Source organism: Anarrhichthys ocellatus, unplaced genomic scaffold (genome assembly GCF_004355925.1).
Source record: "Anarrhichthys ocellatus isolate YVR2014 unplaced genomic scaffold, GSC_Weel_1.0 scaffold30, whole genome shotgun sequence".
Taxonomy (NCBI): Eukaryota; Metazoa; Chordata; class Actinopteri; order Perciformes; family Anarhichadidae; genus Anarrhichthys; species Anarrhichthys ocellatus.
In genome coordinates this window covers 4714636-4739005 of record NW_022280060.1, presented here as the reverse complement: position 1 = coordinate 4739005, position 24370 = coordinate 4714636, and the positions used below count along the sequence as shown (strand labels likewise).

The 24370-nt window shown below is 42.9% G+C and overlaps 2 protein-coding genes across 3 annotated transcripts in view; both read right to left on the bottom strand.

Annotated features, from left to right (window-relative positions):
* The window catches only part of notch2 (notch receptor 2), a 40451-nt gene extending 33288 nt beyond the window's left edge, over window positions 1-7163 (bottom strand). Inside the window, exon 1 of the mRNA XM_031863908.1 lies at window positions 6616-7163. Within this exon, the coding sequence (XP_031719768.1) occupies window positions 6616-6688 (73 nt within the window). The 5' untranslated portion in view covers window positions 6689-7163. The remainder of the gene's footprint in view (window positions 1-6615) is intronic.
* An 11069-nt stretch (window positions 7164-18232) lies between these two features.
* On the bottom strand, window positions 18233-21925 carry sec22bb (SEC22 homolog B, vesicle trafficking protein b). 2 transcript variants are annotated; one of them, XM_031864104.1, is made up of 6 exons: window positions 21682-21925; window positions 20767-20778; window positions 20153-20262; window positions 19857-20017; window positions 19135-19281; window positions 18233-18987 (listed from the first exon to the last, which is right to left on the bottom strand). In XM_031864104.1, exons 1-6 carry the CDS (start codon window positions 21754-21756, stop codon window positions 18833-18835), a joined length of 660 nt encoding a protein of 219 aa, XP_031719964.1. In that variant the 5' UTR covers window positions 21757-21925; the 3' UTR covers window positions 18233-18832. The 2 variants fall into 2 exon arrangements, with proteins under 2 accessions (XP_031719964.1, XP_031719965.1); XM_031864105.1 differs by lacking the exon at window positions 20767-20778 and having other exon boundaries at window positions 21682-21924.
* Window positions 21926-24370: the final 2445 nt, after the last annotated feature.

Genomic DNA, 24370 nt, shown 5'->3' with positions numbered 1-24370 from the left:
AATCCACCAACATTCACCTGCCATAACCTACTCCAGCCCCAGGCTTTAACATTACAAATGACACTTTCTAGTTTTACAGAGTTTATCGAATATGAAGGAAAGGCGACCCGTATCACCGCTGGCTCGCATCAACGTCACGGTTGTAACTGAGGACGACACTGTCAGCGTTTTAAAGCGGACGTCCTCATCTAAGTGCACTGAGACAACGTATCCTACGCAATTTGGTGTTACCCTTTCTCTTCCTCTAGGGCCAACAACAGGTTGACGTTTTGGGCTTTTATTTTAACATTTTGTCAGCTATTTGGGTGCATTTGCGGTCGATGACGAAACTTGGATCTATCAACTATAACTATTATTAGGTCAAAATTTCTGATTGCGCAACATAATTTTGGCCAATTTTGACAGCCTTGATTCTAACACGACAAACTAAGATGGTAACATTTTACCTGCTAAACATCAACATGCTAACATTATTATTGTGACGATGTTAGCATGCTGAAGGTAGCATCTTGCTCAAAGCACTGCTGTTTCTAAGCACAGCCTCACAGAGCCTGTAGACTCTTAAATCTAATCTAGTGCGGATAATCATTGTTTTCCTCTTCATTTAACTTTTCACTTTCTATTACTAGAAGCATTTATTGAGCTGTCCCCACTGCAAAAAGAGCTGCGGTTTCTATAAAGTGAACGGCAGCAACCACAACTACTTTTGGACACATGGTGAAATAAATTCTAAGTAAAAATAAGTTTAAACCATTCTCCTCTTTTTTTTTTTTTTTAAACACTGTATTTTTCTGTGAGAATCTCTTCAAAAGTGTGAATAAAGAGAAGGCCGAAATCACAGCCCTTAACGGCCTAGATAGAAGAAAAAGGCAGAGAGAGAGAGAGAGAGAGAGAGAGAGAGAGAGAGAGAGTCGGGTTGATGTGCTCAGCTGGCATCACGCCGGATCCTCCCTCAGCACTCGCCACTGCTTTGTCACCGACACCACAGCGTGTCCCTGGAGGGGTCGGGCCATGTCATGAGAAGAAAAAAAAGACTGTGGTAGATAGAGGAGGCATGATGGAAGGAGAGGAATAGACGGGCTTTAGAGCTAATAGCTGAGGATTGAGACGGGGAAGTAATTACGAGCGCACAGACAAAGACTACACACGAATGGGTGTTCCTGAGCCCTGGCATGCATCCACACAGCGGAGGGCAGGAAGTTGTTCGCGCCGAGTGAGGAAGTAACCCCATTTCCTGGAATTGCTGCACAAGCCTCTATATCCAGCAGGCCAAGCAGTCGTTGTGGCAACTTGCAATAAAATACCCCGTAGCTCAGCGTGGAGGGAGGGAGATGATGCTCAAACTAAACGCTGTTACCCCGAGGGGCGCTTTAGTGGCCCACACAAACAGCAGACCAACCAACCAACCAACCAACCAACCAGGGCTTTTTAAGGCTTTTAGTCTCGCGGGTCAGCTTCAGTTTAGAAGAAGACGGTAGAATACTGTAAGAAACAGATACGTGTCGACACACACAGCAAAGGTGTGCGATTACAAAGACTGTCTCAAGTAAATCCCCGAGATCTTTATCAGGGCAAATCAAGACACTTATTAAATGTAACAGTATCCGCATTAAACCTGATCCATTTCCGATTCTTTGTTCAATGTAACCCACTGCAATCTGGGTAAATCAGCTGTCAAAAGCAGGGTAATTTTAGGGTAGGGTGATTTTTAAACTAAAAGGTGTTACAAGTAGAAAACTCCCTTGGGGAATAACTACTCAGTGCGCAGGTTGTGTGTGGAATGTGGGAGACGGTTTCCAGAGAGCCCTGTCTGCCAGAAATCTCAGCAAACGTGTTTTGATAGAAGACAATACCATGACCGGTTTAGGCTTTTTGTCTGGGTTTAAATGCTACAACTCCTCAAGACTCAAGCCATATTTGCATGTCTTGCTTGCCACCTGCTGATTAAAGTGAAGCGGGTTAGCCCCCGAAAGTCAGCAAAAAAACTTCAGCCCAGGCTCACTTTAGGTGGACTGACCTTTAAGTTGGACCAGCTATTCTCCTTTTAGAAACAGAAATTCAAAAGTGAACCACAGGCAAAGCTTAATAGATACAAAGCTGAGCCGGTATAGTCTCAGTTGATGAAAGTGAAATTAAGTCGGAGGGCAAAAAATCCTCACTGGGACAGCCCCAGTAATTACCCTCCCAACCTCTCAAATGAGACGAGACGGTCGCCTTGCTGTTGTAATCACTGGGAAAAGTTGGGAGAGTCTCATCTAAAAGTGCGGGCCTGCTGGCTCAGTGTGTGTGTGTGTGTGTGTGTGTGTAGAAAGAGACAGACAGACAGAAACAGGGAGAGCAGACCAGACAAGGCCAATGTAGGGACTTTCCCTTTGCTCAGTCAAAAACTTTTTTTTTTAATAACGAAAATACTCAGGCTTATTGTGCAGACGTGTTCAGTTACATCACATTGTTTTACATCGTTGTGTTATTATGAATTCAGAAGCACATAGTACAAAGTCAAACTCCTCTTCATGCTATGAAGTCAACGTGTATTTCAGATCTCAGGCTGCCAGATTCCGGTAAAATATTATGTTAGAATTCATTTAGGTATCAGAATTGAACCACCAGTATCCATGACAGTATAATGTCAGCGGGGGAAAACTATATCTCAATATGAGAATTATTTTCTCATATAGAGATACAAGGTTGGTTAACTAGTGGTTTACCAAACATAAAGTCTTCTCTCACGTCTCCCCTCGCGTTTCTTTCTTCTGATATGAACTGGTTCCTACAGAGGACTAAACTAACACTGCCAGCCTTTACAAAGTATTTCCGTCTCCTAGCTGATGTGCCCTGCTCGCTTCGCCCTGCCTGCCTGCCTGTCTCCAGGATTACGGGGCTGCGTTGGCCGAGGAATGCGGGCCGCAGTAATTCCCTGTTAATTTGCTAACCTGTTCAACAGTGCAGACACAACGCTCTGTAATCCCCTCGACCTTCACAGTCACAAACACCACCTCCTATAGAAACAGTGCCGCTGGTTCGTGCACCTAACTTCATTCACATTTCGAGCGGTATTTATTTAATGCGGGAGGATCAAAGCCAGTAAGAGCAAAACTGGTCAAGCAGGCGCTGCCGCCGTATTAGCACTGCGAACCAAAATGGTGACACAGGCCACTGACTGTGACTTCCAACTTGACTGATGTGCATTTCAACTTCAAGACCGTAAGCAGTCGGTCTTGAAGTTGAAGTCTATTCTGAGCCATGTATAGAAATACAGACACGCATGCATCTGGAGGACAGCACCACAGACGTTCATGCACTGACTCATTCAGTTCGACACATTATTTACTACTTACTCCCACTGCAACCAACAAGTACGGGACCGAAACACATGTGGAGGCCTGGCTTTTTTTAACTACACTACTAATCAAAAGGGTGGAGAAGACGGAACTGACTATAACCTGAAACGTGAGCACAGAAGCTTACAGCAAAAATGCTCGTAGTTGCTAAGGGATGAGAACGAAGCCACCGGGAAAGCTTAAGAGGGTGTCACGGAGAAGACGTCCTAAACCAGATTAATAAAACAGCCGCAAGGCAGTGGGAAGAGCTGGTGGTCAGTAAATAACGCGGCACTGTGGGCCACTCAATAAATATCTTTGTCTTCGTAGCACACGGCGAAGCAGAGGGCGAAGCATGGCAAAGATAAATCACATTTCACACCAGGCTCCAGCTCGGGACCGACGCAAGTAAACCATGGGCGGGACAATTGATGGCCTTTGTCGGTTCATATGCAGCACATACACACACACACACACACACACACACACGCACGCAAATAGATACGCACACTCGTGTCAGCTGTCTGCTGTTTGCACCGGGCAAATATGGGCAACGATCCCGCATGCCCACGCCACAGGGGCAACGCTATGTCGTGCGCCACCAAGATGGCACCTACGCTTCCTCAAGATCAGATGTACGGTCCACTACAACACTGTAGCACAGTATTATCAACCGTCTCTCTGCATCACCACAGAGGGGCTCCATTGGCCTCTACAGGCCCAGAATTATGATTGAACAGCAAATGAGCATCTGTTCTTTTTTTAACATGCTTTAGCTGATCCTGAGTAGCAAGAAATGTAACAACTGGTCGGCTTTTATTGTGAAAAAACGAGAGGAAGTGCAGCTGTATTTGTCACAGCGGTTAGCCCAACTCTTGACACAATGGTTTTGTTGGTGACTAATTTTCAATATTGAAAACCAGAAATGGTGAAACAAAAAAATAACAGTGAACTGGTGGAATAAAAAGCTGCAGGCTACTGGCGTTTATTGCAGAACGGGTAAACCTCAAACCACCTTCATGTCATCAAGGTAAACAACACGTTATTCCATGCCATTCTGTCATAATAAACCACTAGCGCCTCGCACGCACCACAAGCTGTGATCACAGTTGCTCATACGGAGCAGTGTTCCAACTATTTGGATGTTCAGCTTGAAGAGTTGTTTACAGTCACGCGAGGCACCGTGGTGCCGGGCCTCCGCAGATAGCGCGCAAAAAATGGCGTTTACGAGCTGGTCGTCGCAGTATTCTCCACGACGCCATTGACTGTGCGAAGACAATACACTGTGAAGAAGCAAGGAGTCAACTAATGTTACCGGCAAAACGTCATAAACTAAACAAGGAGGGAGTTGTGAATAACTGTTGACTCGTATCTCATATTCATGGTTATACATTATCACCTGTACATAATCCCTTTATAGAAAGAAGTCAAGCATTAAAATGAAACAAAGGTTGGAAGGTCGAATGTCCTGTAAAAAACTAAATTGATTTGGCTTGCAAAATATTTACTCAAACGTAGATGTTTAAGACTTCCTGTTTCTAAAGCGTTTAAAAAACAATTAGTCGACATGTTAGCAATGCTTTAATCATTAAACTATTTCTGAAAGGCCCAGTGCCTGCAGCGGGCACCTAGTCGAGGTGCACATCAAAGCGACGCAACAACTCGGTTAGCCTTCGCGCTCAACACGAAGGTCGTTATGACGTCATTTTCTGGCTCACCTCGCGCCGGCGTCACAACGGCATCCATAAACCAAGCATTAGCGGAACAAAGGATTGATGAAGATGGAGAGGGAATGGGAAAGAACATCATGGTGCACAAAGTGCGCGCGCGCGCGCGTGTGTGTGTGTGTGTGTGTGTGTGTGAGAGAGAGGCTGAACAGAGAGGGAGGGAGGAATGTCAAACACCAACAACATTCCACTGCCTCTCCTTGCACTGCCTGCAGCACTTTTTCATTGTATTTTCTTCTTTTGTGTAACTTTGTTCACAAGTCACCGATAGTCCGTGAAAATTTTTTTTTAAAAAACGTGAGAAAGAATAGCAAGGCTGCAAGTATCAACTCTGAGCTAAAAAAGAAAAACATGGGAGATGAAATCAGTTTCCCTGCCTCGGCACCCTTACATAAAGGCTTAAAAGGCTAAAGTCTTATCGCACATTTCTCAGAGCAAACTCAGAAATTCACACCGGTTGTAAAAAGCATCACTGTATATTATTGGCAATGATGAGAAACATAAAGTCATGAAAAAGATCAAAATTAGTAAGGCACACTCCAAATAAAGCATACGTGTTATTTTATCTTAATCAGAAACATCTTACAATGTTTATGCACCTTTGTATTGGAAGCACAGCTTTACAATAATTTCAGAATAAAATGCATTTCACTGTGAGTTATGGAGAAAACAAACATGCACACTGTGAGTCGCTGTGTTTTCTTTTTATGTGTGCTTTTATATATTATACCATATATTTGTTTTCCGCAATGTCAATCTTTCATTCATTTGAGTCATTCCTCATCCACAGTGAACTGACCCAAGGCCTGAGTACTTGAGGACCTGCTATCAATGGAAACTAATGAGTGCTTAATTAAAGACTGCACTAGAAAGACAGTTATCCCTTTATATGCTATGTTAAATACATAGAGACATTGCTGGCATTGAGAGATTAATATCATTTCCAAGTGCATCTAGTTTCCCAACTTCTCCACACACATCCCTTCCTCGCCTCGTGACCTAATCACACCGACTCAAACATAATGACAACAGCGGATATTTGCCCTAAAAAATCAGCTCGTGTCCTCTCCTTCATCACTGTCAAGCTCTGTTAATTCAGCAGGGCAGTCTAAACATGGTTAAGTGTCCATTTTGAATGATTTCTCTCTTCGTTGTTCAACATCTGGGCAGCGGTGTGACTCAGACTGAACACTCAGTCGCGAGTCACAGCATTATAACCAGACTTTAACCCTTTGAAGTGTGACACAGGGAGACGTATGGAGATGTACTGCCAATTACCGCCGTATAAACTATGTGAAAACACGCACAACAAAATACTGGTGAAATACTTTCTATACGTAAGCCGTCCACCTTTCGTTACTTTCAGGAGCAGCTTTTCCCAAAAGTAACTTTATATTTTCAAAGTAAGAGCAACAAAGTAGCTAAATCAGACACCAGCGTGGACGCAGTGTGTGTGTGTGTGTGTGTGTGTGTGTGTGTGTGTGCGTAGAGATGAAGAGGCAACAAAAAACGTGATCATGACAAGTTATGAAGTATTATCACAGCTTTTATCATCATCAACAACTTACCCAAAGAGAGGCGAATGAAGCAGAAGACAAAGACTAGTGATTTGCCCGAGGAGAAACCGGGGATCTGCTCCATATTGTCTTTAAAATCCACATAAGGTCGCGAGCCCAAAGTTGAGCTGTCTCCCGCGGGACGGTTATAGTTCTCCAAAAAAGTCTCGTTGGAAACGAGCTCTCACACAATTAAGATGAGGCAAAAAACGACTCGTAGCGCCAAAATTACAACATGTTAGTATTCATCACATGTATTCTACGAGTCGTTACGTTAAGAAAAAAAGGTTTAAAATACACAAATTAAACTTGTAGTAGTCACACACACGGCACCCAAAAAAAAAAAGTCTTCCACCTCTCTGCGCTCACCAGTCACTGGAGTCACTGAGAGTGAAGAAACGAAAACACATATCCTTCCGCTGAAGTCAGAAGGGGATCTATCGACGGGCTTAAAAGATGGTGAAAACGTAGACGCTTGTGTCTAAATAAGAGAGTTTTGTCACCGCTTTAGCAAATTCCCATTACTCGATATTATCCTTCATTTTTATCATGGACACGACATAAAAAAACACAACAGAAGTTGAAGTATGCTTTCACTGTGTCGCCGCCGCGGAGGAATTTTTTTTTCTTCTAATTTTTCTACTTCTCGGAGCCTGGTATGACTCAAAATTAACCCATTCAATGATTTTTTTTTTCTTATTCTTATTTTTTCCTCCCATGAACTGCACGTTTTTTCCGCGACATGTCTTTGAACACCCACTCTTAATTTCTTTTTTCGTTATCACAACTGTTAGTGCCAGGGTTCATTTCTGCAGCGCTTTCACCTAAAACAGGTTATGAGAATCTGGACTGTGACAGACTTTGCAGAAACAGAAACAAAAGGTGGGTAAACAACGACTTCCAGTGAACTTCAATTAATTCCATAAGATGTGCTTGAGGATCCACACACCGTGATTTTGGTACTGTGACTCATGCCATCAAAGGAATGATCATGTTTGCCGTTTACCTGCAGGTTTCAGGTTAGTCAGCATTTACTCAGGTGCAGATATAGTTCCAGTCAACAAGTTAAATGTTGTCGGATCATTTGGTGGGGAGATCTTTAATACTATAATAACATTATATACAGCTTGAGGAAGTGTAAGAAGAATGTTAAATAATAAAATACAAATAGACAATACAACAATAATCTATATAGATTCTTTTTTCAAAAATAGAAACATTACCATAACTCCAGATATATTTTCTTGATTAGCAGGGGGAATAATCATCTGATGAATGAAAACAGTTGCAGCCCCAGTTATCATACAGGTTAGGTGTTCAGTAGCCTATAATGAAACATTGTCCTTGTTCACCAGGAGCAGAAGTTTTTTAATCACATCATTTCTGGAGAGCAAGGTTCGACTTTAGTACCAAAATCTAAAACACGAGTGAAGCTCAGCGCTGCCCTTTAAACTCCCTCACTCATGCAAAAGCCATACACTCACACTGGCTTTCTAAACTGTTAGTGACCACGGTAATCCCAAACTAATTATCCCTTATCAGCCTGAATGATCCAGGTGTAAATCACTGGCTCATCACAATAACAAGGCCACGTCTCATCCCAGTGATTTGTTTGTCTTTACACCCTGTTGGCGAAACATTGCAGAGCCTCCTGCCGCTGAGACCGGCCCTCTGTCCCCTATTCAACCCTGCTGAAAGGCCTGGAACCGGAGGGGAGCAAATTGATCTCCTCAGGGGTCCGGACTGACAATGCTTTTGTTGCTGTGGCCAATGTCAAGCTCTTGCTCTCCAATGCGTGGTTGGGTGTCAGGTGCTGGCACCACAACAAACGTTGTTCAGGCATTTGGTCAGATGCTGTTTTCTGTGGATAAACCACGTGTCGCGCTTGCTTATTCTTCTTATCTTTCACTAAAACATTTAAATCCACTGCCACAAATGCGTCGCCTTCTGAGTCGTGTTTTTCGTCCTAAATTAAATTCAGAATAATACACTTTGATACTTCTCTTATTTCACGGTAAAGCCGTCGGTCATGTGAGCCCTCTGATAACGTTATATAAATCACATCAGAGGATCACTTTTTTTTGTCTGCAGCACTGTTTTCGTAATGATGTCACTCCAGATGTGGGCCTCTATAGTTTGGGGGAAGAAGGGTGTGGATCTACCTCGTGAGCAGAAAACGCTGATTAGTTCCTCCTTGCCATTGCGCTGATAAAAGGCGTCCACCACAGAGGCCTGACACAGTTTCAAAGAGGAAAAAACAAACAAAGTGTTGGGAAGGCTCAGTCTCACTGGTGCTGTAAATCCCTTTGAACCACCTTTGTAATAAATACATCAACAGCCTCAACTTCAATCTCTTGTCAGAGAAAAAGAAAAACACTTCGAGTGTGTCAGGTAATAAAAGCAGATTACAGAATTACAGTTTTGTTTGTATTGAAAACATTTACAAAACACATAAAAAATGTGTCAGCAGTGAATACTGTCAGGAATCAAAGGGAATCAAAGGGTGCTTTATCAGAACTTCAGCTTTAATACAGCACATTTTGCATCCGCTTCATGAGCATTAGTTGTTTGTTTATTTTTTTGTTATTTCAGGTTTTGCTTCACAGAGAAGTGTTAAAACTTGGCCTGGATCTGAGCTGCCGGCCTCCGCCACGCCGGTTAGAGAGCTGCTTTCATCGACGTTGGAGCTCTTCACACTGATTCGGAGTTCATCAGTCAGGGTGACTCCAGCTGTCAAGCCTGCAGATTTATACTGCAGAACATAGCGTTCACGGCGTGGATGTAAAGGGCAGATAGTAATGACTGATTACACTAGAGAGGGCATGAGAGTGTGTGTGTGTGTGTGTGTGTGTGTGTGTGTGTGTGTGTGTGTGTATGTGTGTGTGCTTGTGCACTCTCCTTAACCATAAACACGCCATCTTCCCCCAACTTGATAGCCATGGGAAACCAAATCAGGGCCTGTAATTCAAGGAGAAGTCAACCGGCCTTTACGTTCTGAGATGGCAGGCAGGAGCGGCAGCATGAAGTGTATATACGATGCCTTTCTATAATTAGTAGCGGCAGGGACTGATTCACTTTTCCCAGCTGTGACAACTAATTTGCCAGCATAAACATAACCGAGGCAGGTCTGGTTCTTGGTTCTGGATGCTTCTATGCGCTTCAGAGTCACTTATTACTCAATATAAAGCTTTTTTTTGCACCAGAGCATTTTGCAAACCTTTGAAAGCAGCTATGTATGCTACACTGAGATCAGGTTTAGTTAACACAAGTGTTGACCAGCAGGCATTTTGCGCTGGCTTTGCTGAGAAGAGCATTCATGAACGTCGAGCATTGGGTGTGAAGTTTTTATTTCCCCCCCGTGCCCTCGCCAGACAGAAGCATCGGCTGTCTGATATCGTCTTTACTGGGTAAGCAGATCTGGGGAACAGGAAGCTAAAGGGTATATTTAGCGTTGATTAACACCTCCTTTCTCTGTTGTAAGAAAAAAAAAAGCAGCGCACAGCTTTTACATTTGTGTGACATGTGCAATAGGCTAAAATGTTTGAACTAAATCCTCTGGGGCAGAAGGCGGTGTTCTTCTCTGCGGCCGTGGCCACAATAACAAGTAGTATTTAAGAGTACATCGCTTCAGTTGAGTTTCAGATCTCCTTGAGACAAGCGTCAAATGGCGAAGGTTCGGCCACTGGAGCCGCGTAATCAAGATGAGAAGCCACATGGTGTGTAATTTACAGAGAGATACAGAGCTGATTTAAGGGTTGCCAAATATTGAAACACAGCAAATCATTTTTCCTGTGTGAACTTGAGGTTATACGAGTCGAATGTCAACATCGTGGGTAGATAATGTGCACACTTTATAAAGAACACACATCGGCACTAAATCACTGTAATCATTTACTTGGTGGGAAGTAAGTTGTTTTTTTTCACTGGCCTAAGTTTTTTAATCATTTGCTGCAGAATAGCCATACATAAAACATTTCAGAGTGTAATCACTGCATGTAATCCTTCAAAAAACGGATTCACCGTAGAGTTCATGATTAACCCGAGGCTGTGTAATTATTTGATTCATTGTCGAGCTGATGAATCACTTTGTGAACCCCCATCACTTAGCCAACAGCAGCATGTTATTGATACGTGTAGCTTTTGGACATGTAGTGTATGTTACACTAAAGTAGCGTTTTGCAGATGTCAACTTCCTTTAGGAAAGCAGAGATTTTGTGAGTACGTTCGTGTGAGAAACCAAGATGGTGTGTGTGTGTATGTGTGTATGTCTGTGTGTGTGTGTGTGTGTGCGTCATGGCGTTCCACCGTGGTCAAAGGTGGAGAGCCAGCGAGTGTGAGGGCCCGATGTGACCAAGCGTGATGTGGGCAGAGACCTCAGCCCATGAGGAGAAAAGGGGAGTTGGCATAGAGGTGAGGAAACAGGTGATGAAGGAAAAGTGTGAGGAGGAGGAGAAGGGATGTGTGTGTGTATGTGTGTGTGAGTGTGTGTGTGTGTGTGTGTGTGTGTGAACACATCCTGTAAGTGACCTATAGGGCTCTGGCAGGGCCAGGTGGAATGGGAATGTATGGTTGTGTGTGGATGGGATCCTCCCTCGAGCGCCCCTGCCTGCCCACCGTCACCCCACACTAGCAGGCTATTTATATTGTGCTGTGGGAAAATAGCGGCCCCGGCAGTGTCATCTGGGTTCTGCTAGGTTTATACTCTACACCCACAAACACACATACTGTACATAACACCGCCATGCTTCCCAACTCCCTCAGTCACAAACAACTTCAGGATAAACTACAGAGCATGCTCTCTATTATTCTTGAGCCATCTTAAAACAGGATTAAGATGTTTTAGGACGCTTTAGATTTGACTTAGATTTGTGCAGAGGAGCAAGTCGCCGAGCTAGAAACTCAAGGCAACCTGATGTTTTTTTTAATGCATTTCAGGAACACTGATGCAATGATTAGAAAACTGATTTTGAATACACAAAAATACACGTGCACACACACACACACAGATGCACTCATGCATGCAAGATTCTCATTTGAGGAGAGCAAACACTCCTCAGTGATGTAGAAATGTGCTTCAGGAATGAATATAGTTGCACAAGCAGGCAAACACGCAGCAACTGAATGGATCTATAACACTGCTCTTGACTCACAAAAATGTTTCCACAAAAGGCCGATAGGAATCACATTTCGAGTTATCGCGCCTGTGTGGTGCCTGCTGTAGCCCGATTCAGTGAGGCAGTAACTCACAATTAGCATAATGAGTGCAATTTAATGTGGAAATTATGGTTATGTATCCTAAACCCTGAAGTATGTGGCATCAAATGTGACATCGCACTAAACAGCCTTCACCAAAGTTAAAGATAAAACCACGTTTTATGAGAAAATAATAGCTTGTGAGGAAAATGACAACAATCAGTCCCTCAAACTGGGAGTTTGTGGGACTGATTTACTGAAGGGGGTTTTACTGGAGGGCCTGACCTCTGCATGTAATCCACTGCTGGTGATATTTGGTTTTGAGAAAGGTCTCAGTCAGGGCAACTCTGCCAACTCCCACCCAAGGTTGTCTCAACATAAATACATTAGGAGACGCACATTTAAGCACAGATGTATGCACACTTGTGCATGCGCCAAAACATAAACACACAAAAATACTGACACGCACGTTTGGACCCATGCGCTGCTCCCATGCCGCCCAAGGGGCGCAGTAGGTCAAACTAATCTGCCACAGTCCATGATGTTTACCACACTGACGGGATGAGAACAGCCAGGACGGGAGAAGTCACACTGAAAGATGAACAGGATTAAAACACAGAATGTGGGTTGAAGTGATCAAGTGCACAAATGATTGGTTTGGTTTTATTCTGCCATAAAAGAACAGATGTATAACATGCTTTCCCAAATGTATAAAAATGACCTGGAAAAAAGAAAATGCCGATTCAAATCAAATGAAAGCGTGACACATCTCTACCTGGTTGAGCCTTTTCCAGCATTTTCTCCACGCTCAATTCATAACATGCGTGCAGAGCGTGTTTCTCTGCATGTTTGTGTGTTTAACTCACACGCTGAAAGTTATAGAGAGTGTAAAGTGGCTGTGCTCTGCATATCTTCCAGGGTTAATTGTATCATAAATTCTCAAGCTGCTAAAAGTCAGGCATGGCTGGAATTCACACTTGAGTCCTCACTTTCTCACAGGCGCAGCTCCGCATTGTGTGTGTGCGCACTTGTGTGTCAGATATGACACTATTAATAAACCAACATTGTTATCTGTTTGGAGAAATTCAGAGATGAATGGGAAACGCTGGGAAATGAGAGAAAGCTTAAGCGCTGGCTACATTTTGGAAAGAACTTTAGCGGCAAACAATTCAACATCTCTCCCAGTGTGACAAACATTTATGGATGTGAATGTCTTTTATTCCTCCTCTTTCTCACTTTCACTCACATTTATTTCTTCCTCTCTGTCCTGCTTTTGTTTATCGCATATTCTTATACACCTAAAGGGCAATGCTAGCACTTAATATGAGGTGTGGGTATATATATATATATACATATGCAGTGGTGGGAAAAAAAGGGTCGTTTATTACATTCGTTTTATTACAGAGTTAGAGGTTTGCTCTTTTCTAGCTATAGACTCATGCAGTATTATGACGGTAAGGTGTGTGGGGGGGGGGGCATCGTTGGTGTGTGATGAGGTGATAAAGAACACACAGAGTGCAGAGCAGGTCCAGGCCTGTCGAGAACAATCCACACTGACCCCCCCTGTGAGAAGTTCCCAGTTCCCAGGACCCAGTGTGTGCGTTTGGGGGGCAATAACTCACCAGGTCCCTTGACTTCCTCTTTCGGCCTTCTGCGTTTTATGACCCCTCTCCTTTGCCATACAGCTGCTCTCTACGCAGCTTCCCTGTGCTCTGATTGGACGAGACGGGAGTCTGAGGGAAGAGGATGAAAGGGAAGAGACAGGGAAGCAGCTGGGATGAGGTGGGAAGCTGGCTTGATCTGGGGATGGAACGCGTTTTATTTTTTATTGTCATGGCCATTACAGATGATAGATGGACACAACTTCCTTGTTGTGCTCCACATGCACCTTTCCTCCACACTGCAAATGGACAGAGGGAAACCACTAGCCTAATTCATACTGAATTCCCATTTTTCACTCCACTATGCATCAGTTCTATTCGAATGACTGAAGAAAAGTTTGATGTGAAATTAATAAAACAGTAAAACAGTTTTCTTTTTCAAGTCTTTAAAATCTGCAGGGAGAGAAAGAGTTTAGATTGTGTTTCATTTGAACTGTCCGTGGTGAATTTACAGTAAATGATCATTAAAAGCCTCTTCAATAAAATCCCTCTTGGACGAAAGTTACCCAGTTTGGGTCAATATAGCACCTACAGTACTAACGGGTAGAAAACCACCCAAGACAGTTGTTTTGACTCAGTCTTAGTGTCAGCGACATGATTCTAGGAAAAGCAATGTTCGCTTGGTCCGCCGATTTGATCCAGACTAAAATATTTCAACAACTATTAGATGCATTGCTGTGAAAGTTTGTAATGGCATTCAGGGTGCCCAGAGGATTCATCATAATGACTCTGATGATCCCCTGACTATTCCATGAGGGTGACATTTGTGATTTTCAGGGAAATATCTCAACAACTATTGGATAGATTGCCATGAAATTATATATAGATATTAAAGGTCCCGAGAGGATGAATTCTAATGACCCTGGAGACATATACTCGATGGATTGGTACCACATGTTGTACATTTATGTATATTTATAGTTTATAGATCAAGTATCTTGGTGATACCCTGACTTTTTTTGAAAAACAATTGTGTTTTTCATTTAAATAGCTCGGAAACTTTTGAATGGATTGCTGTGAAATTTAGTACAGACATCCACAGTCCTCTGAGGTTGAAGTGTGAAAACTGTGATCCCCTTATCTTTCACCTATAGGGCCATCATCAGGTATACATTTCTGTTTGCCCAATACTTCAGTTTATGACCAAATACCCGTAAAACTGATGACATTCCCATCAGCCTCCGCTGTACTTGGTGTTTGGAGCTTATTAGCAAATGTTAGCATGCTAACACGCTAAACGAAGATAGTGATCATGGTAAACATTATACCCCGGCATGCTAGCATTGTCATTGTGACCCTGTTACCAAGCTAATGTTGACATTTAGCTAAAAGCACCGCTGCGCCAAAGCAAGCCTCACTGATTTTCTAGTATGGCTGTAGACTCTTATGTTATTTAACTAAGCTAAGGTGGTGAACTGTTAGAATGTTTTTAGACTTATATGTGTCACTATATGTGTATCCTTTGCAGGTAAAACTTGTGCTTGTTGTGTTGCATAAGTATGTATTGTTTATAGAGGTTAGGTCAAAACTGGGTCAAATTAACCCGGCACTGTGCCAGTGCCTTCCTGATCCACACTAGCTCCGCTTTAACCCAGTGATTTGTTTGCATGCTTGTCTGAGGGTGTCTTTTTCTTCTTTTCTGTCACATCCTGTCAGAGAACGAGGTCTAGTCAACCTCGGGGGAGTAGATGAAGTTGTCAGAGTGTGGCAGACCTCTCTTACGAACACGATCTACGGCGTGGCCTCCTTTTAAAGAGATCAGACGTTCAGTGGACATGAGCAACACTCGGGAACAATCAATGAGTTTGAACACGCTGTGCTGTCTGTTTGTCGCAGACAAAGTTAAAAGCTCACGTGAAGTTGCGGGAAACACAACTGAAACTCTCTTGCTGTGTCTGAATTTGCATGCTTGATTTTTTTTTCCAGTGAGGTTGAGGCGAAGTGGCTGAAGGTTGAAGGTCAGGGCCACGGTCACGTTGTTGCGATGTCCTGTTTCTTTAAGATTACACAAGACTCCGGAGAAGTCGAGTGCGTGCAGACGGTCTTGTGGTTGCGTCTGCGCTTTTGACAGGAAATCTAATCAAGAAAGGGTAATAAGAGTCTACAAGAGTGTGAACTACGCAGCACGTGTTGTTCTTAAATAATAAATGTTTGGAAGGCACTGCAACCTTTCTACCTGTCTTGATTTGTGACTTTGTGTGTGCGTGTGTTTAAATCAGGCTGTGTGTTTAGTACATGCGCTGTATTCCTGACCCTTGATCACACAAAGTATTTTAATCCAATCAGCTTCGTTTTCACATGACTGTCACACACTCGCTGCTGCTATGGTAACCTGCAGAGGAAGGGGAGAAAGTGCCAGAGAGAGAGAGAGGTATGTTATCCTCTCTTTAATCACTGAGACATTTACTTACACACACACACACACACACACACACACAGAGAGACAGACTTTATAGATTTTACCCAGGTACTCAAGTTTCTTTCTACTTCCTTGTTTCTGACTACACAAACATTTTAATCTTGCTATTTCAAAAAACTTGAATGCCCTGCACAACTAAAGAATGTGTGGCAGAGGAAGAAAAGATACCAAATCAATCGGTTAAAATAATATTATTAAAAAATATTGAGGAATGAATAAAATTGAAGTGTTCTGGAAAGTCAGGTTGAAAGGCTGACAGGTTTAAACGTGGCGAGAATGGCTGGGCAAGTGGTGACAACTATAGGGTATGACTGAAACTGACGGGAGATAGACGAAGGTGAGCACAGTGTAGCATACAGAGACACAACTACAAATAAGCAGACATCTGCAACAGAGACAGTAAAATAAAAAAAGTTTGCTAAAAGATGTTTTTGTGGAACAAGTTTACGAAGAAAGATAGCGATCGCAACTTAGGCCAAACTCACAAATACTTACTTCCCTTGAGAGGTGAAAAGGTTAGCCTGTGCCCTGTGGTTTGTTTTTGGCACGCTACCCTCTGCTGCTTCTCATTTCTCCTCTGACATTTCCTGTTCTGCCTCAGGTTGAAGAGTCAGCCTGCTCCTCTGTAAGCTCACAATGCTAGTATTTGTTGCATTTATGCGGTAGAGACCTGCATCTGCAACAGTCTGCTTTTCTTTCTCTCATATCCCAGAAGCTGTAGCAGCCTATATTTTTCCGTCCTTTTAAAACCTATGATTTGGAGCTCGGCGAGCAGAAGGCCACTGTCAGCAGCAGAAGTTGCAAGTCAGGGAGATTTTGAGCCTCATTATTTTATTTTTTTTCCAACTGCATCAGTGCAATAGTGAGCAAAGCACTCTTCCTGCTGGTCAAGAGAGGTATCATCAGACGGTGTTTTTGGTGGCAAACACCATGAAATAGCTTGAGGGTAAAGTCAAAAATATTTCTGGAAAATACCTGGAGGTGCCCTCTGAGTCACTGGGTATCCTTCTCAGAAGTCGTGGTTGACTACGCTTTTTTTCAATTGATGTCTTCCCCACCATCTTTTATAAAGACAGTTCTTTTACTGGAAGTGTTTTGCATAATCTATATTATTCAGACGGTTATAGGAAAAAGATTCAAAGGTTAAATCTCAGGCTGTTTAAATGACAAAGAATGTACATTTCTAACTGCTGTGGTGAGTTCCTGTCTTAGATCACCCACTTTTGCATTTCAACAGCCTCGGATCAGGATTATAATATAAACTGGTGGCAATTTGCTGTCTTGTATGTGTATTCTGCATAAGATGGCTTAACCAACAGTGAGAAGTCCTCCTAACTTTATAACGCAAACAACTCTTATCTACGTTCCCAGATAAAGGACATCATGATGAAGGTCTTCTGACAGAAAGGAAGCGTGTTTTGTGCAAATGATTTTATTCATAGAGCAGACAGAACAGAAAAGGAGAAGGTGTCCTTTCCAGCCGTGAGCACCTGCGTCTCTCAGCCTGAATTCACTGTTAAATTGAGTCTATATATGGACACTTTATACAAAATGAAAAAAGGACCGGACCAGACATGTTTAATGTCTGTATGTCTGGTAACAGAAAGGTGTTGGCCCACACAGTCACGGTGCAAGAGACGGTAAAAGGAGTACGGATACACTCTGCTGAGGTAGGGACTGTACCAAAGTTATTGAAGGGGGGGGGGGTTGAAGAAACAAGGCTTCCCCCAGCGCAGCGTCATTAACATTTTATTTTGGCTCCCTCCTATGAATAATCCAGCCACCCTCTATTTTAGAATAAAGACTAATTAATAGGCTAAACTTGTATAATAAAGATAATATTGGCCAACTTTATATGGCACATTAGTTGTTGTTGTGATGAAGGCTAAAGTGAAGGAGGCAACAAGATCATTTAATCCGTATTAATTGTACACATACATTTCCATGTTCTGTTTCTCATCATTTATCCTATTAGCTAGTTGACTGTGATGCTAAAAATACAAAATAAAATTGACAGGAAAGGCCCTTATCACAGCAGGTAAACACAGGGGTAATTAATAACAATAATTATGGGACGACGATTAGCTAGCCACACACGCAAGACACAGCGACTCACATGCACGCGTGGCCAGACTGGCTATGTAAACAAAGCACAGAGAAGCTCCGATTACAACACACAAAGAGGGAGAGGGACTTCATTCTCCGCTCTGGACGCCATCGTTTGCTGCAATATTAATGCTCTGAATTTCCAATTTAGCAGTTTCAAAAGAAATCAGACTTCCCTGCTTTTGGCAATAAAAAAAAGAAACATCATGCTCCTGACTCCCTAATAGATTTTGTACAGTCCCTTGTGGGGTCACTGACTTCCCATAATGGTGGAAAGAATCAGCTGAAGTATACACGGGTGAAATAGCCTTTTGCAAGGCTTACATACAATATTTAAAACAATAAACCCTCAAGTCTACTTGAATTACTTTTCTTATTTTTTCCAAATCGCTGTAACTGTGTTCCAGGGCCATTAAGCCACCACTACTGTGATTATAATGTTAATGAATGCAGATACCCAGATGCTGTGCTCAGGATAAGTAGAGTTGTTTCGATGAAAGCAGTGCTGTTACAGTTCAGTACAGCTTTGGAAACTCGCAGAAACAGGAAACTTGTTTTTCTCTTCATTTTCCCTCCACACTTCAAAACCAATCACCTACAAAAACAGAGCAATCGACCCACACAGACGCATTCACTTAGTTCCACTCATCTCTAACGCATTGTTGAATAATTGTTACGAATATTACATGTAATCACTTATAATTAGATCACACATCCAGGTGAGAAGAAAATGGGCGGTGGTATGTCAGCAAAGTCTTATTAAGAGCAGGTATCCTGTTTTTAGTGTCTCTCTGCACTAAGACTCTCTCCGGCTCATTTTCCACGTCAATACCTCTTTCCTCTTCCTCTCTCAGAGCCACCAGAAGCGCACATAGACAATGAGCATGATGAAAAACACACCGCCGGCTGCCAGCTTGGCATAGGTGGAGCGGGTGTTCAGATACTTAGCGTCGCTCCTGTACTTCTTCGACAGGCTGGACAGGTTGCTGGCCTTGGAGTCCAGCGCTGCAGAGAGGAGAGACGGGGAGGAAAGAGGGGGGGATGAAAAAGGAGGCGAGGGAGACACAGACGAGGGCAAACAATCAAATGAGGATCACAGTGTGGATGTGAACTTTAATCGTTCGGTGAGAGGACACATCGACATGGACTTACCAGAGAGAGCCTCTCCCCTCTGCAGCACCTCCTCTATGTTAGCCACCATGATCCTCTGCACGTCCTGGAGCTCCGTGTTGATGTTGCCCAGATTCCTTCTCGCTCGGCTGTCAATGTACGACTTCTTGGTTTTTTGGATGTAGGTGTCTGGTGAGGCACAAAAATAAGAAAAAGAAGTTAACGGCACAGCTCTGGTAGACTTTTTCTATCTGTGTGTTTGACAAAATCCCCCTCTCCGATAGATTTAATCAGTGCCATAATAAACTAGAGGAGTGGCATTTGTGTTCCCTCCTATTGATTTTTTGTTCTTGGCAGGTGACGCAGAACTGACCAGCGATGCAAGAAAAGTCAGTCAAAAGTCATAAAATTTAAATTTGATGCATCTACCACATCGATATCATGACCGACACTGACCTCACCAAGCACTCAGCAAAGGCCAGACGCAACCAATCACAACTTCTTCAGTGACATTATAAATATAAATCAGCTTCCTTCATTAAGTCAGGCCAAATTAGTCTCTAGTGCCACTTTCAGCTACCTTAAATAAGAAGTATGAATGAAGAAGATGTGGTGAACAGATTTTAAAATCGGGGGGGGAAAAAAGCACTGAAATTAAGAGAGACGGGTATCGTATGTGTCATCACAACTCAACATATTAACGCATTTGAGACAAGCCCAGCGAGGCAGAGATTCAGTTGCTCCTGGCTCTCTTTTCGTCTCACCAAATTCGATGAAGGAGTAGGGCCGGGAAACAGTGGGGACCTTCCTTCCATGCTGCTCATGAAACTCTGCCTGCAGGTCTTCGAGGTAAGCAAAGGCCAGCTTCTTAGCAAAGCTGGCTTCGCACAGCACCAGATAGCACACTCCCTTATCTATGAAATAGCTGCAGGGTGGAACAAGAAACCGTGACAGAAATACTTGTAAGTATTCCACATTTATATTAGTGTTCTATGCCACTGTGTTATAACGTTAGGAATTGTGTGGTTTTAACTGTATTCATGTTGTTCTTCATACTCACTGAAATGACATGGAGCCGGCCTCTAAAGTGCAGCGTGTGGGACTCTGATCATTCAGTTTCCTGAAGAGCTGCTTAGCTTGACTCTGATATTGCTGAAGGTCCCGACCCATCTGATCAGACGGGGGGGGGGGGGGAGAGCAGATCAGTAACCACACGACTCACTCGCATCTCACACAGAAAATATGGTGTTTACTCAGGGCAAGAAATAGACTTTTAGTGCTACATGCAAATGTCACTATTGTAGCACCAGTTAAATGACAGTGTGATTTATTAATTTGTTTGCTTAAGTGCTTCACAAGACAGACAGAAATAGCAACCGCCCCCAAAGTCCAGATTTCACACGATCTCCCTTGACGGAGTGCATTTCTTGCCCTGTAAAGCGTGCTGGAAATAAACAGTTGGCACAAAACACTACAGACACACTCAGCAGTGTGATGCTTTAAGAACAAAAAGACACTCCAGCTGTTTGTGGTGAAGTAGGGCCAGAATTTTTGGATGGTGGATGGTTTTTTTCATTTCTGTTTAAATGCAAATGACAGTTTCCTTACAGCAACACGGTAGCATCACAGATACACACGCATGATGTGGAAGCACAGAGCAGAGACACAACAAACCTTTTCACTTCCCTTTACGAGAGCAAACAAGAGAGTGAAGGGAGAGATGTTAGACTCCTGGTAAGTCATGCTCAAAACATACTGCAACAACTTAACATGTCACAATGCCATGTATTTTTTTACATTTTCTCATATGTTAAAGTTTATGTTTGTGTCTATTGGAGTTTTGGGGAGGGTTCATGACATGATGCAGTAGAACAAGGGATGTTGCATCTGAACCGCGAGGACATTTTAATAATTAACATAATTTCAGACGGTATTCCTTTAAAAAATAAATAAATAAACAAACACTTCTGATAAGAATTTCCTTAAATTTGGTGTTTCAAAATGGCAAGCAAGACATCTACTGAGCAGATCATTTTACAGTTGAAAAACACGCTAGCGCCCTCTGGTGGACAATATATGTAAATGCAACACTTTTTTTTAAACTTAACGTCAAAGATATAATTTTAACTGTTTCTGGTTTCTAATCGGTCCAACATACATACATGCATCATATGTATATATATATATATATATATATATATATATGATCAGCTAAAATCTAAAATAGATTATACTGCAATCTGAAATGTTCTGCTGGAAAAGATGCATAACCTTTAAATCAGGTGTTACAACATATAGATACGTATGACAGTGAAAAGCAGATTTTGAAGACTTAAATTAGACTGTGTTAAGGCTCACATAGCTTACAGGTGAAGTTATGCAATGCTCAAAGGACTAGAAGCAGCATCTGGATTAGGCGAGGGTTCAAACACTGAGTCAGCTGCTCTGTGTGCACACAGACAGGCCTCCAGCCACTATGTTAGCAAACGTGTCAGTCTAGCATTTGTACAACTTAAGAGGCGTTCACAGCCTGCAGTGATAACAGCGAACAGACAGCTAGCAACAGAAAGAAAAAGCCGCTATTTTAACCTGTTCGTCCTCCTGCATTGAGGCGGCTAACGGCAGACCGTCAGCCAGCCGAGCGATCATCGTCAGCAGCACCATCTCTCTCCGCGATGTCCGGCTGTTTCTCCGCGGCCCAGTGAACGTTACAGGTAAACTGGTTACCAGCGTCTGACGGAGCTGTAAACTGACAACACCGCAGGGCTGACGCGCTGAGCTGGCCGGAAACGCAAGAGCTTTGTGCGTGTGTCACTGCTAAATGGTTCCGTACTTCTCGTTGTGCGGAGCCAAGTGTCCACAAAATATAGGTTCCGTCTCACTTTGACTTAAACCGTTTTCTTCAGACAGTGGACGTCTGTTTGTGTTTATAGTGGCTATTCGTGCTTTATTTAATGTATTTAATGTCCTACTGTAGTAATAGTACTGTCCCATTGTGTATGATTTACCTATTTCTCGTCTTAGACATTAAATAAATAAATACGTAGCTCGAGGTCCACGCACTAACCTTTTTTAGCAGTAGACATGGAGACATGGGACCATATCCCCTCCCATATGTCCATCCACTGAGGAAGACCGTGAGGTGCGACTGAAAGCACCAGGAAAAACGCTAATAAATGGACTGAGAATATTTTTGACTAACAGTTTCCATGGTCAAGTATGAATTTTTACGGTTAAATCAGCATCGTTAATTGTCAAATAATGATCAATAATTTGGCTTTTATGAGTTTCAGAAATAAAAATGTACTGTATTAAGATTTCAAACATTTGGATTCACCCTAAAATTATTGATAAACTGTTTATTTTAAGAATCTTTAAAAAATGCCGTTGTGTTGATCTGCTAATAAATGATGCGTTTAAATGCAGTGTTGTATGCAGTTCAAGGATGATTTTTGGTTTCATTATGTCTGCCAATATGTAAATATTTTTATGTGAATATTTTACAGAAAATGTGCCCTGTCACTTCGAGAAAGTATGAAAATGACAAGATAAAAGACAATTATTTCCCCCTTTCTTTCAAGAAGGCCACAGTAAGGCCAAGATAATAGCATAATCAGCCCTTGAATGCCTTCTGTCCAGTAAATGATGCCATCTCCACAAAACAGGACATCATCATTACAAAAGTCACCGTTCCATTTCCATTCTGCTTATTGCACAGAATGATATCACTCTTACTCATCGAATCCCTTATTGGTCCTTTACGCAGTGGAGCAGCCAAAGCTCACAATGAGTCCATTTATCTAGTAGTTGTAAGTGCAAAGTATATACAGCTGAGGGCAGCATTGGTCACTTTTAGGATAAGCCTCAGGGAGACAAGCCTTCTCTACAACACAAAGAAAGTGACTTTTCCCCCCCTGTCTTTATGGTATTGAACCTATTTCATTCAAATGGCTGCATTATGCCATCTCTTGAAAAGGCAAGTTCAAGGCATTGCTCAGGATTTACTTTTCCCACGATACCCTGACAAAACTATGTCAAAACAGCTGATTTGGAAATGCCAGATGGAGCAAAGAGCTCCACACAGAAGTTGTGCAGCAAATCACTTGAACTCTTGGCACAAAGGCCAGCAAAATGGAGTTGTAGCCCGGCAACCCTTCTCCAAAGACATGCACATACACACATTTTAAAACTATCACACACATCTAATACGCAGGCTGCACTCACAACCAAGCTGTGAGACAGCGAAAGAAAGACCTCACCAGACCTTCCACAACCTCCCAGTCGTATCAGTTGTGAGCGAGTCAGGTGGCGTGTCCGCAGGGAGTCGCTGTCACAGACTGCCAGACCCCCAAGTGAACCCCGGCATCTGCCACACAGCATGTCTGCTGCCTGTCTGACATTTCACAGAGGCATGAGCTGAGAGGAACAAGATGAAAGCCCACAAGTGTGGATCCCGTCACACGATATATTTAATAGAAAACCATCCTTAAAATAGAATAAGTCTGTGATTTAATTCCTCTTCTATGGGAAGAAGTGGGCTTCCAGGATAGGGTAACATGCAAGTGTGTCTGAATTGAGCTGAGGAGGAGTGAAGAATATTCAAGGACAACAGGTGGAACAGGAAGGCTCCACGGCTAACAAGAACATATTGAACACAAGAGTTATCAGTTGCATATCAGATTGTTATTTTTTTCCCCCTGCTCCAACAGCCCACTGTCTTCATGGGGATCATCAAAGTATCCTCCCATATCATCTCTCCTCTCTGTTCACTTACAGTGCTTATGGTAATACCAAAGTGTGATGTGCCCATTCAACACAGCCGCGGGGGTAGAAAGTGATTTTATGGGCGTGAATACTACTTTACATGCCTGTCTGAGAAGTGCTGCCTGTGATAGTGTTGAATAGTGCTCATCTTAACCGCCTCCAATCACACAGGCTGACTACTGACTAGGACAGCAGTGACAATCATCACCGTAATGACCATTACTTGACCTCGTGGCCTCACTGTAGTACCCCAACACACACGGTCGTCACAGAAGACTACTGTAGTTCACAACTGGATATGCAGCCTGAGGTGAGGGTTGCTGCTAAGCACGCACGGATTACTCGCTGCACTTGTTTTGAATCCGGATTTTCTATTAAGAGAGGCAACTCGTGACGAAACATGGCTTTAACAAGTGGAAGGTAGTAGTGCCATACCACTCCAGGGATCGGTATACCACTGAACAACCGGCATACCACTCCAGGGATCGGTATACCACTGAACAACCGTCTCATA

Coding starts and splice junctions, on each gene's coding strand:
- sec22bb (XM_031864104.1), bottom strand. CDS start 21,756: ATGGTGCTGCTGACGATGATCGCTCGGCTGGCTGACGGTCTGCCGTTA. Junction 19,282..19,856: donor CTACTCCTTCATCGAATTTG/GTGAGACGAAAA, acceptor GTGCCTCACCAG/ACACCTACATCCAAAAAACC. Junction 18,988..19,134: donor GAGGGGAGAGGCTCTCTCTG/GTAAGTCCATGT, acceptor TCCTCTCTGCAG/CGCTGGACTCCAAGGCCAGC.